The sequence below is a fragment of the Petromyzon marinus genome, unplaced genomic scaffold (assembly GCF_048934315.1).
Source record: "Petromyzon marinus isolate PM22_M1 ecotype Great Lakes invasive population unplaced genomic scaffold, UKy_Petmar_22M1.pri1.0 PM_G_Scaffold_120, whole genome shotgun sequence".
Classification (NCBI taxonomy): Eukaryota; Metazoa; Chordata; class Hyperoartia; order Petromyzontiformes; family Petromyzontidae; genus Petromyzon; species Petromyzon marinus.
Window position 1 is genome coordinate 26,469 of NW_027422674.1, and position 12,208 is coordinate 38,676.

At 49.9% G+C, this 12,208-nt stretch overlaps 1 protein-coding gene across 1 annotated transcript in view; it reads left to right on the forward strand.

Moving 5' to 3' along the window:
* The first annotated feature begins 518 nt into the window (after positions 1-518).
* Positions 519-12,208, forward strand: part of LOC142909411 (uncharacterized) — a 42,742-nt gene continuing 31,052 nt past the window's right edge. The window contains exons 1-2 of the mRNA XM_076059728.1: positions 519-664; positions 5,321-6,464. Coding sequence (XP_075915843.1) covers positions 614-664; positions 5,321-6,464 — 1,195 coding nt within the window. The 5' untranslated portion in view covers positions 519-613. The remainder of the gene's footprint in view (positions 665-5,320; positions 6,465-12,208) is intronic.

Below are 12,208 nucleotides of genomic sequence, written 5' to 3' on the forward strand. Positions count from 1 at the left end.
GTGCTGAGTCTATGGGACAGTGCTGAGTCTATGGGACAGTGCTGAGTCTATGGGACACTGCTGAGTTTATGGGGCAGGGCTGAGGCTATGGTCATTGACAAAATACAAACGATGTAATTTGTGAATAGTTTGCCTCGTGAGGGGCATAAGATGTGCCAGTATTCGTCGAGATGACTGTTTTCTTTTCACCCCGCGAGTAATTTATTGCTTAAAGGAGACATCGTGGAGGGAAACAATGGGAGTGATATAAAACTACATCTGTGTGCTTTGTGGTTGTTCCTACAAGTAACTAAACCTACCCACGTGACGCGGGAGTTTTTTCCCGCCAAATTTTTTTTGGCTCCTCCCCGCCCCCGCCTTGGAGCCAATCAGGTTTGGTTCCCTCCTACCCACGTGACATGAGATTTTTTTTTTCCCGCTAAATTATTTTGGCGTCTCGCCCTCCTCGCTACGCCTTGGAGCCAATCAGATTTGGTTCCTCCCTAGCCACGTGACGCGAGATTTTTTTTCCCGCCAAATGTTTTGTGACTCCTTTCCCTCGGCCAGGCGCCGTTTTGAAAGTCGTGAGGTGCGGTTTTGAATTTTTTTTATTTTGGAGCAGAAATTGACGACGATGACGACCCCCCAGGGGTGCGAGATCGCCTCTCGTGAGGGAAAACGTGAGGTAAAAAGTGGCCTCAAATGTCCAGCCCGTGATTCGCAGATAGTTTACAAATGCACTGTTAAATTTATGGGCAGTGTTGGGTCAATGGGCGCGGTGCTGAGTCTATGGACATTGACAAAATACAAACGATTTAATTTGTGAATAATAATGTAGCCTGGTTATTAAGTATGGTAAGTGTACTGACAGTCTATAATGTAGACTGTAGCCTGGTTATTAAGCTGAGTGAGTGTACTGACAGTCTATAATGTAGACTGTAGTAATGGTTATTAAGTATGGTGAGTGTACTGACAGTCTATAATGCAGACTGTAGTAATGGTTATTAAGTTTGGTGAGTGTACTGACAGTCTATAATGTAGACTGTAGTAATGGTTATTAAGTATGGTGAGTGTACTGACAATCTATAATGTAGACTGTAGTAATGGTTATTAAGTATGGTGAGTGTACTGACAGTCTATAATGTAGACTGTAGCCTGGTTATTAAGTATGGTGAGTGTACTGACAGTCTATAATGTAGACTGTAGCCTGGTTATTAAGTATGGTGAGTGTACTGACAGTCTATAATGTAGACTGTAGCCTGGTTATTAAGTATGGTGAGTGTACTGACAGCCTATAATGTAGACTGTAGCCTGGTTATTAAGTATGGTGAGTGTACTGACAGTCTATAATGTAGACTGTAGCCTGGTTATTAAGTATGGTGAGTGTACTGACAGTCTATAATGTAGACTGTAGCCTGGTTATTAAGTATGGTGAGTGTACTGACAGTCTATAATGTTGACTGTAGTAATGGTTATTAAGTATGGTGAGTGTACTGACAGTCTATAATGTAGACTGTAGTAATGGTTATTAACCTGAGTGAGTGTACTGACAGTCTATAATGTAGACTGTAGCAATGGTTATTAAGCTGAGTGAGTGTACTGACAGTCTATAATGTAGACTAGTAATGGTTATTGACCTGAGTGAGTGTACTGACAGTCTATAATGTAGACTGTAGCAATGGTTATTAAGCTGAGTGAGTGTACTGACAGTCTATAATGTAGACTAGTAATGGTTATTAACCTGAGTGAGTGTACTGACAGTCTATAATGTAGACTGTAGCCTGGTTATTAAGTATGGTGAGTTTACTGACAGTCTATAATGTAGACTGTAGTAATGGTTATTAAGTATGGTGAGTGTACTGACAGTCTATAATGTAGACTAGTAATGGTTATTAAGTATGGTGAGTGTACTGACAGTCTATAATGTAGACTGTAGCCTGGTTATTAAGTATGGTGAGTGTACTACAGTCTATAATGTAGACTGTAGCAATGGTTATTAAGTATGGTGAGTGTACTGACAGTCTATAATGTAGAATGTAGCCTGGTTATTAAGCTGAGTGAGTGTACTGACAGTCTATAATGTAGACTGTAGCGGTACGTAGCTAACCGTGCTAATTGTGTTCTGGTTGCATTTTGCACAATTATAATAGTACAATATGGCACCAATCTTTAGCACGAATGTTCAGTTTTATCCTGAAAATTCATCTCTGACACTTTCAGTGAATACCTGAAATGATTTCCATTGAGAATGTCAATCTCTTGACGCGTAAGGGGAAAATATCCCGGTGGGTTATGACCACGCGATGCCTCGCATTCACCAAGACAATGCAGTGAATGTGCTGGGGGAAAGTAAGCACATTAAGAGCAAATATCCTAAACAAAAAATGTTTTAATAAAACTTGACCATAACGTACTCTTTGGCTTTTTCGGTGAAGTCACATAACGGCCAGCATGTTTTTTTCCCCTCCAAATGTTTTTGTAATCTGTGCGCATAACCTGATGAAATGAATGACCTCTTTTTTTAAATAACCCACGTGACAGATCCAACTCATCTCTCTTAAACTATAAACTAGTTTTTCTATTTTATTGTACAAGGTAAGACCCACTGAGCTATGTAGCTTTTTTTCACAAGCGACCTGGCCATCACGAATAAAAGCTCAACACAAAGTGACTTCATCGTGTGGAAATGTATCGCAGTTAAATATTTTACATGCGTGATGTTAATTCTAAATCTGGAGGGGGGGAAACCGGAGGAACCAGAAACATCCATGCAACCACGAGGCAGAGACACGCACACTCCAAATATACTACCAGCAGCTCCACTATCAACAACAACAACAACCGCAGTTCGCCACTAAGTGGCGGTGACATCACCACGACGCTTGTGCCAGGCGATGTGCACCTTGAGGCCACGTGAATTGTCGAACGCCCGCTGGCAGGAGGTCACGGGGCAGACCCAGATGCGACAGGTCGACTGACTGAGACGACTGGCTGATGCACCACCTGTGCCCCCTACTGTGCAACTTGCTGTCCTCAACGGATGGCACCTCAGCCAGCCACTCACAGGGGGTGACTTCCTCCAATATTTGAGGCACCGCAGCCTCAGTAGGGTCATCCCCACTTTGTCCCACGTTGTTTTCCTGGCTGAGGGATTTCCCCTTCCCCAGGACTTCAGGAATGCTCAGAAAATCTGCAAACCTGTTCCTGGGGGTCGGATATTGGATCACCGTTCTTTCCCCTAATGATGGTAATAGGTGTGGCGCTGCAGGTTACTTTTTTGATGGAATTAAAGAGTGGTTTGTGATCGTGGGCCACTGAGGGAGACTCCATCTCCTCAGCAACCCGCGACCACCACCCATTCTTGCAGTGCCTCACGGCTCTCCGAACCTCCGAGCGAAGGCTGCGGTAAGCCTCCTCATTCTCCGACGTGGGATGCTGTAGCCGATGAGAGTGGGCCTGTCGATTTTTCTCAGCCGGCTTGAACACCTCCTGTCAGCCAGGGTCTCTGGGGAGGTCTGGACCGTGTACCCAAAGCAGCCATTGCAGCTACATGAGCTACAGTCCTAAACCTCGCCCATTTCCCCTCGACATCAAGAGGAGTGGGGGACAATGCCAATCCCAGCCGCAAGCGATGATGAAATTCTCGTTTGTAACTTTCATCAGCTAGCTGAGACCATGCCACTAAGGGTTTGAATGGGGTCCTGGGTGTACACCCACCACCGGAGTGGAAGAATTGCAGGTGCATCTTACAGATGACAAGTCGATGGTCAGTGGGCAGATCAGCTCCACGGTAGGTCCTGGTGTCAAGGACATGGGCCCGCATTCGCTGCTCCATCACTATGTAGTCCAGCAGATGATCTTGCTTGGACCCGGCATGCATCCATGATGTGGTGTGGATGCGCCGATGCCGGAACAGCGTGTTGGTAATTACAAGCCCATGGGCTGCACAAAAATTAAGCAGCCTCCTGCCGTTGTTATTGAGCTGGTCTGCCCGATGCCTTCCAATTACTCCAGACCAGGTGCCAGCATCATGACCAACTCAGGCATTGAAGTCACCCAACAAGATGACTCTATCCCGAGGGGCCACTTTAGCCAGCACCTGTGACAGGAGGTCATAGAAGGCATTTGACTCATTGGCCTTGCTTCCATCCCTCCACGGATGTTCGTCTTTGGTGGGGGCATAAGTTACCATGACCACCACTCCTCACCTGTGGTTGATGGGAAGGCGAGCCCAAAGTAGCCTGGGGCTTACAGCTTCCCACACCTCATCACCATGCTCCCACACCCCTTCATTCTTTTATTCAGAAAAAGAGCCACACCCTGTTGTTTGGCAGTCTCCTGCCCCGTGTAGAGGACTGTCCACCCCTCATGGTGGCAGGAGCCAGAGCCGGTCCACAGGACCTCCTTATTACCACAGAGATCCAGGCGGTACCGGTCCAGCTTTTGACAGAGGAGTGGCAGCCTCTCCTCCGCAGTGAGCGTTCGAACATTCCACGTGGCCACACGTAGTGGTTTTTTGTTGTTTTTGGAGGAGCCCCGAGGGGAAGGATTCAGTCTCCTGGCTCCGCCAAATGGGGTTTGGTCAGGAGACGTCATAGACGCCTGTCCCCCCGGGGCGTCCGGCACAAGCTTATTTATAAAATGTTGTGGTCGTGGTTTAGCGGTAATTAATTGGAGGTGGAGGGGTTACCAGCCCCTCACACCTGTCCAGAGCCCCCACTTAGCCACTGTGGTGGTTACAAACGCCATGAGGGGAAAGGCCAATCCGAATTGGCCCTCCCCCCCGGCACTGCCCACGGCAGCGTTGCCCGTCCGGCACCACAAGGAGGTAGGGGGTTGTTTTGCCGGACACCACCACCATTACCACCACTACTACCACCAACACTACCACCACCATTACACCACCACTACTACCACCACCACTAGCACCATTACCACCACCACTTCCACCACTTCCACCATTACCACCACTACTACCATACACTACCATCACTACCACCACCACCACCATTACCACCACTACTACCAGCAACACTACCACCACCATTACACCACCACTACTACCACCGCCACTAGCACCATCACCACCACCACTTCTACCGCCACTTCCACCACCACCACTACTACCATACACTACCATCACTACCACCAATACCACCACCACCACTACTACCGTACACTACAATCACTACCATCACCACCACCATTACCAACATCACTACAATCACTGACCACCACCGCTACCACCAATACCACCACCACTACCAGGACGTTTGCGTGCTGAATGCTGGAATCTGATCCCGCGTCTCCTCCCTCTCCTCCGGCCCTCCCCCCTCACCAGTGGCCTCCCAGACGGCCTCCCCCGGCCCGGGCCCCGGCCCCGGCCATGGCCACGGCCGCCCCCTCCGTGAGGGCTCGCTCCTCCTGGCCCATCCGGGTGCCCAAGCGCTCCGTGGACGACGCCGGAGGAGGAGGAGCCGAGTCCCACGCGGCGCCCTCCAAGGTCGCTCGCCCGCTCCACGACGACGACGCCAGGGGGCCGGGGCCCGCGCCGGGGCCTCCCCGCCGCGACCGTCATCTTCGTCGCCCCGTGACGTTCCGGGCTCTCGAGGGGGGGCGCCGCTGCCGGGAGACTCCGGCGGCGGCGGCGCCCCCCCAGGAGAGCTCCCGTGGCGGCGGCGGCGGCAGCGGCGGCGCCCGGACGACGCCGACGCCGGGAATCGGCCCGAGGGTCGCCCCGGAGCGCGGAGACGGCGGCGGAGAGTCGGGGCCGGCGCTTGGCGCTGACGAGGCAGCGGGCGAGGAGGAGGCGGAGGAGGAGGCGGAGAGACGCAGGGAGGCCGCGTTTGGACCGCGTGCGGCGTGGAAGAGACACTTCGACTTTTGGTGGCAGGGCGTGGGCAGGAGGGCGAGCAGCAGGAGGGGCGGAGGAGGAGGTGGAGCGAGAGGAGAAGGAGGGGAAGAGGAGGCCGAGGCGGCGATGAAGGCGGAGGAGGAAGAGGAGGAGGAGGTTTTGACCGGGCAGTCGCCACTAAGCAAGCGGCGGGAGGCGGCGGTGGCGGCGGATTGTTCGGCGGGACCGAATCCCGATCCCTGCCCGCGCTCCTCTACCTGCCACGCTCCTCCGCCTCCTCCGCCTCCTCCGCGCTCGGCCCCACGTGGGGCGACGCTCCACTTCTTCTCGCTGATGCCGTGGCCGCTGGCTGAGCCGCCACCACCGCCCACCGGGAGGCGCCGGGGTTGCGCCCTGGAGAAGCAGCGGCAGCGACGGAGACAAATTCAGCAACAATACCGGCAGCAGAGAGCGTCGTCATCGTCGCCCAGCTGTTGGTCGTTCTCGGACGCATCGTCGTCGTCGTCGTCTTCATCGCCGGAGGAGGTGGTGGAGGGTGACGAGGCGAAGGAGCGGAGGGGCGAGGAGGAGGAGGTGGTGGAGGGTGACGAGGTGAAGGAGCGGAGGGACGAGGAGGAGGAGGTGGTGGAGGGTGACGAGGTGAAGGAGCGGAGGGACGAGGAGGAGGTGGTGGAGGGGGGCGAGGTGAAGGAGCGGAGGAACGAGGAGGAGGATGTGGTGGAGTCTACGGGGGGCATCCGCAGGCTGCTGCTGAAGTTTTGCACCAGCCGCCTGCAGCCGAGCGTCGACAGAGCACGAGACGATGGGGAGGTGGCGGACAACGAGGAGGAGGAGAACGAGGAGGAGGAGGAGAGGAAGACGAGGAGGAGGAGGAAGAAGAAGAGGACGAGGAGGGGACTACGGAGATCACGCAGTGCAGCCGATGATGGCGACTGCAAGTCGGGCGACGAGGTGGAGGAGGAGGAGGAGAGGGTGGCGAGTCTCAAGAGGGTGGAGGAGTGCCGGATTCTCAAGCAGATAGACGACATCATGGCTGAGATACCCCAGCTGGAGGGGAGATGCAGGGTGAGGAGGAGCAGATGAGGTGTAGGGTGGTGAGGAGGGGCTGGGTGGTGAGGTGTAGGGTGGTGAGGAGGGGCTGGGTGGTGAGGTGTAGGGTGGTGAGGAGGGGCTGGGTGGTGAGGTGTAGGGTGGTGAGGAGGAGGGTGAGGAGACTCCAGGGCAGCGGGTGAGGGCGTTGGGAGTGGCTCACTCGCTCACTCGCTCGGACACTCAGTCACTCACTCAGACACTCACTCAGACAGTCACTCAGTCACTCACTCAGACATTCAGTCACTCAGACACTCAGTCACTCAGACACGTACTCAGACACTCAGTCACTCACTCAGACACTTACTCAGACACTCACTCAGTCACTCAGTTACTCACTCAGACACTCAGTCACTCAGACACTCAGTCACTCAGACACGTACTCAGACACTCAGTCACTCACTCAGGCAGTCAGTCACTCACTTAGACACTCAGTCACTCAGACACACACTGACACACACACTGACACACACACTGACACACACACACACTCACACACTGACACACACACACACTGACACACACACTGACACACACACCATGATACACACACTGACTGGAGGAGGTGGAGCGTGGTTAACACATCTATGCCTCAAAGATTTTAGAAAGAAGCGGAGAATACGGAACAACCCACCTGTTGTCCATTTCGATTTCCGCGTTGCCTCTAATCTTCAGTCTTGCTGTGTATCCACCGTCTGCTGGAGCTCGCCTTCTATAGCGAGGATATCCATCATCTCCAGTTTGTGTGTCTTTAATAAATTGTCTCGGATATTTCTTGCTACTCTCTATGTCCTTCATACATGCTGCTGCATTGACATTAAGGTTTCCGCATGGCCCATGAATCATATTTGCGGTCACTACTGCAAACAGATTTTGGGTCTTCCTCTGGATTTGGAAACTCGATTTGGATTGGATGATTTTTTGATTTCAGCCAGATTAAAATATGAGCGTGGGGTAGTCATCTACATCATTAGACCTCCTTTGGCAGTACCAAAATATAATAATAGGGGTTTTTCCACTTTTTTCTGGCAACAAAACTGAAACCTTTTTACAAGGATTCATGTTACAGCATTAACCACAATACCTGCATCAAAATGCAAACAAAACACACGCACTATGATAATATATGTGGCATTGTCCTTGAAACCGATTGGACCACACCAAGGGACGGCTTTCTTGAGAGCCTCGACCCAATTGGTGCTCGACCAGAGGACGCCAAAAGGTTTCAGTTTTGTTGCCAGAAAAAAAGGGGAAACCCCTATGATGTGGAAGTCCTCGCTTCTGCCACTCAGTTGAGTACATCCAGCATCTTGTTTCTCCAAAAAACACGACTCTCAGTGAATGCTCTCGATGAATTTGACTTGCTTTTGTCTGAACACCCTAGCTGTGAAGTCGTATCGACGGCTGGGTGTCTGGCCGAATGAAAGTTATTTATTTTTTGGTTTTATCTGAGGCCAAGTTGGATTACATGTAAAGGTAATAAATAAGTCGGGGACATCCATACGCTCGAACGTATGACATGGCACCTTGAGCATATTCGTGCATGCGTCTAGGGCTTCCTGTGAACGTAGCAGACGCCTGGATGCTACAAGGGGGGGGGGGGGATGATGTAGCGCCATTGTTGGGCTGTACACATATTACCACGGGAGCTGACCTGTAATAGCGGACATGTGTCAACAGGGGGTGGTGTACAGACCAGGTGTGACGAACAGGGCCCCCAGACCCCAAGAAGGGGGGGCTGGGGGATGTTCCAGGGCCCCCTAGAGAGTTCCAGAAGGCTTGGCCAGGGGCGGAGAGACCCTGGAACGGGGATAAAAGCCGGACCCCTGAACGGGTTTGGCGGTCCTCGTCCACCTGAAGCTCTGAAGAAGACTCTGAGCGCTACCCTGAAGACCCTGAAGCGAAGAGCCCAGTGACCCTGGCTAGGGTCGGGTTCAGACATAACCAGTGTAGGGTTAGCACTAGAACCAGAGTAAGGGCACCGCAGTGTGGAGGGACTGCCTCCTGAGGTTATCGGCTGTGAGGGGTCGTCACCCCTCTGTGCTGTGGTTCCCTTGTTGAATAAACGTGTTGCCTCCAGCGAACCGTCTCGCCTCGTCTTGGACCCACTGCACGTGTAACCTGTGGTGATGAAACCTCTTGTCGCGAAAAATTAGCGGCGTGCGAAAGTGAAAGGTGTTAACGAAGTAAAAATAAATGTTGATTTAAAGCTTTTGTGACTGCGAGGAATTCATGTTCTTGTTTTTTTCGGTAAAGTCACCACCACGTAGAAGGGAAACAATAAAATAATAAAAATATAAAACAATACAATTCTCACGACGTTTCGACTGTAACACAAGCAATCGTCATCAGGTGTGAAAACCACAGCAAGAAATTTTGAAAAAAGTGGCGGGTTTTTTTAACGTTAGCACCACGGAGAGCGATTTAGCAGTTTATTCAGATGGACGAGTCCATCTATGTTCGGAATAGAGGAGGGGGGAGACGAAAATAATGGAATGCAGTCTGAAAGCCACTGTAAGCGTGAACAATCAATTAAGACCCGAAATGGTTTATCAAATCTTTCCAATGATTGCTAAGCCAGAATCCATCTTCCCGGTTGAAATTGTCTCTGTGTTTGTATATGTGGATAGCCTCATGAACGAATCTCTCATGGTAGCCAGATGGCTTACAAAGAACCTTCTGTCTTGGAGAAGTCAATGTCATGTGAGCCTACTGAATTATAACAGTGATCTGCCACGGCCTAGGTGTTGGTCCTACCGTGTTTCAGGTCTGCTTTGTGTTCACGAATGCGGTCCGAGACATGGCGTTTGGTTTCTCCAATGTAACTACTACCACAGAGGCAACTTAGTTTGTAGACGCCAGGGTACTGTATGTCCGGAATCACATCTTTTACAGACGGAACCAGATCACGGATTTTATGTAATGTGTTGAATCGGACCTGGATCTTGTGTTTATTCAAGATTTTGGAGATATTTTCTGTGATCCCCGCAATGTAGGGCAAAGTGATGGTTTTGAAAGGCTCCTCAAGAGGGTCCTTCTTCATGGTTGGAGTGATAGCTTTGCGGATTGTAGTCGGAGTAACCATTAGCCTTAAGAGCTTGGTGTACGTGCTTGAGTTCACTGGCTATGTGTTCCTGGTCGGATATGCATTGGGCTCTATGGTGCAGAGTCTTGATGAGGGAATTCTTCTGGGATGGATGGTGGTGGGAATCCGGTTTCAGGTAATCATCCGTATGGGTAGCTTTCCCGTAGACAGAGTGGCTCATTGAACCATCAATTTTTTTTGCCAATTCCACTTTACAATAAAATTGTAGACACGGCACAATATATATTTCTGAATCTTTATTTTTACCAACATTTAAAAAAATATTCTCCGTTAAGGCAAAATTCTGAAATATTGGATTTTTTACAAAGCCTTGTGAATTCACCTTGTATCTGAACAAGTTCAATTTGTGCAAATATTTTTTTTCAAACGTATAAATAACAAAGACTGCTTACAAATATCAGCTCTATGTTTTCAAGTAAATACATTTTGGGAAGTGAATAAATTATAGTCTAAATAAGCTACACAAGACGAATTGTAGGCATCAAAGACATTTTTAAACAATCACGTGGTCCCTGTAGTCGCCGTTAGAGACAATCTGCTTGAAAACAGTTTATCAACATATATGAATACATTGATTTGAATAAGCAGAGTTAATTTCCTATTTATGGCACGCCAGTTATGTGTCAGTTTTCGATATCAACATCACCTGACACGTGGAGCGATTTCATTGCTTCGTCTCCCCACTGGGCATCCTCTCGGGTGACCACCTCGCCGCCCATCGGCATCACTCGCCCCCTTCGCGCCCTCCACCGTCACCCTCAACTCCACCCGCGGTGTTTTCAACATTGCCTGGTTGGGCACTGGAACGGTATCCCAGACAGTGCCGGATTAAGCTCGTGCGGGTCCTGTGGCATGTATTATAAAGGTGCCCAAAATAAAATAAAAAAACAATTATTAAAACGCAAAGTTTACACATCTACCGGGTCTCCACTTGACTTTGTATTGTCTCGGAGGAAGTCCACCCACACCTCCACTTCCACAAACTGCTGGGAGTTGCCTCGCTCTGCCTCACAGTCAGAATTCTCCTCCTGCTTCACGTTGCCTCCATCGATGTGAAGGTCCCATTTTGGAGTTGAATCTTCATCTTCACGTTTCACCTTCACTTCTTCACATTTCACCATCACTTTTTCATATTTCACCTCGATAACTTTAAAAGTGTCCAAGCTGGGATTTTCTTCTGGTTCTTGTTTAATGAGGGATGGGCTCATGGTGGCACTTTGACTTTCACAAGCTGATTTCAGACTCCACTCCTTGTGGATCTTCTGATGCTTCTGTGCTTTCTGGTGCACTTGAAGATGTTGTTGCTGCGAAAACGTTATCCCGCACGGAGTGCACCTGAAGGGTTTCTCTCCTGTGTGTGTTCTCTGGTGTGCTACAAGAGTAGATGAATGTCCAAACGCCTTCCCACACACACTGCACTTGAAGGGTTTCTCTCCCGTATGTGTTCTCTGGTGTGTTACAAGAGTAGATGAATGTGCAAACGCCTTCCCACACACACTGCACTTGAAGGGTTTATCTCCCATGTGTGTTCTCTGGTGTATTTCAAGATTTGATGAACGTGCAAACGCCTTCCCACACACACTGCACTTGAAGGGTTTCTCTCCTGTGTGAGTTATCTCGTGCCGTGTGAAATCTCCAGTACGATCCGTGCTGTATGCACACCGGTCGCATTGTTGACTTGTCATACCGAGCTGCGCTGAGTGCATTTGCTCCATCAGACCAATTCTGCGGAGGAAGCGTCAGAGGAAGCGTCAGCTGCAGACAGAAAAAAATTAATATCCACACCATCTACACGTCAGTATCGAGGCACAGAGGAATGCATATATAGTCACATGTGACTTACACGTCTATACTTATTCATATATTCATGATGCAGTGAAACAGTTTCCCAAATTCATCACAGGGCTGTTATGGCACACAATGAGAGAGCAAATGGTCATAAAAATGCCTGGAAGCCCTCGTATCTTCAAAATGAATGTTCACCAAAAACTCCGAGCACACAATTTCGGCGGTCTGGCTACAAAAGGAATATTTATGGGAGCTAAATTCAGCTGACATAGCAAAGGGTGTTGAAAACAATACCATTTGTGTTATGCATAAATTAATGTTCAATCGCAACTTAGAGGTGTGAATCCAGGCTCAGACGTCCTTAAATGCTGGGATGAACAGTTCCGACTTCA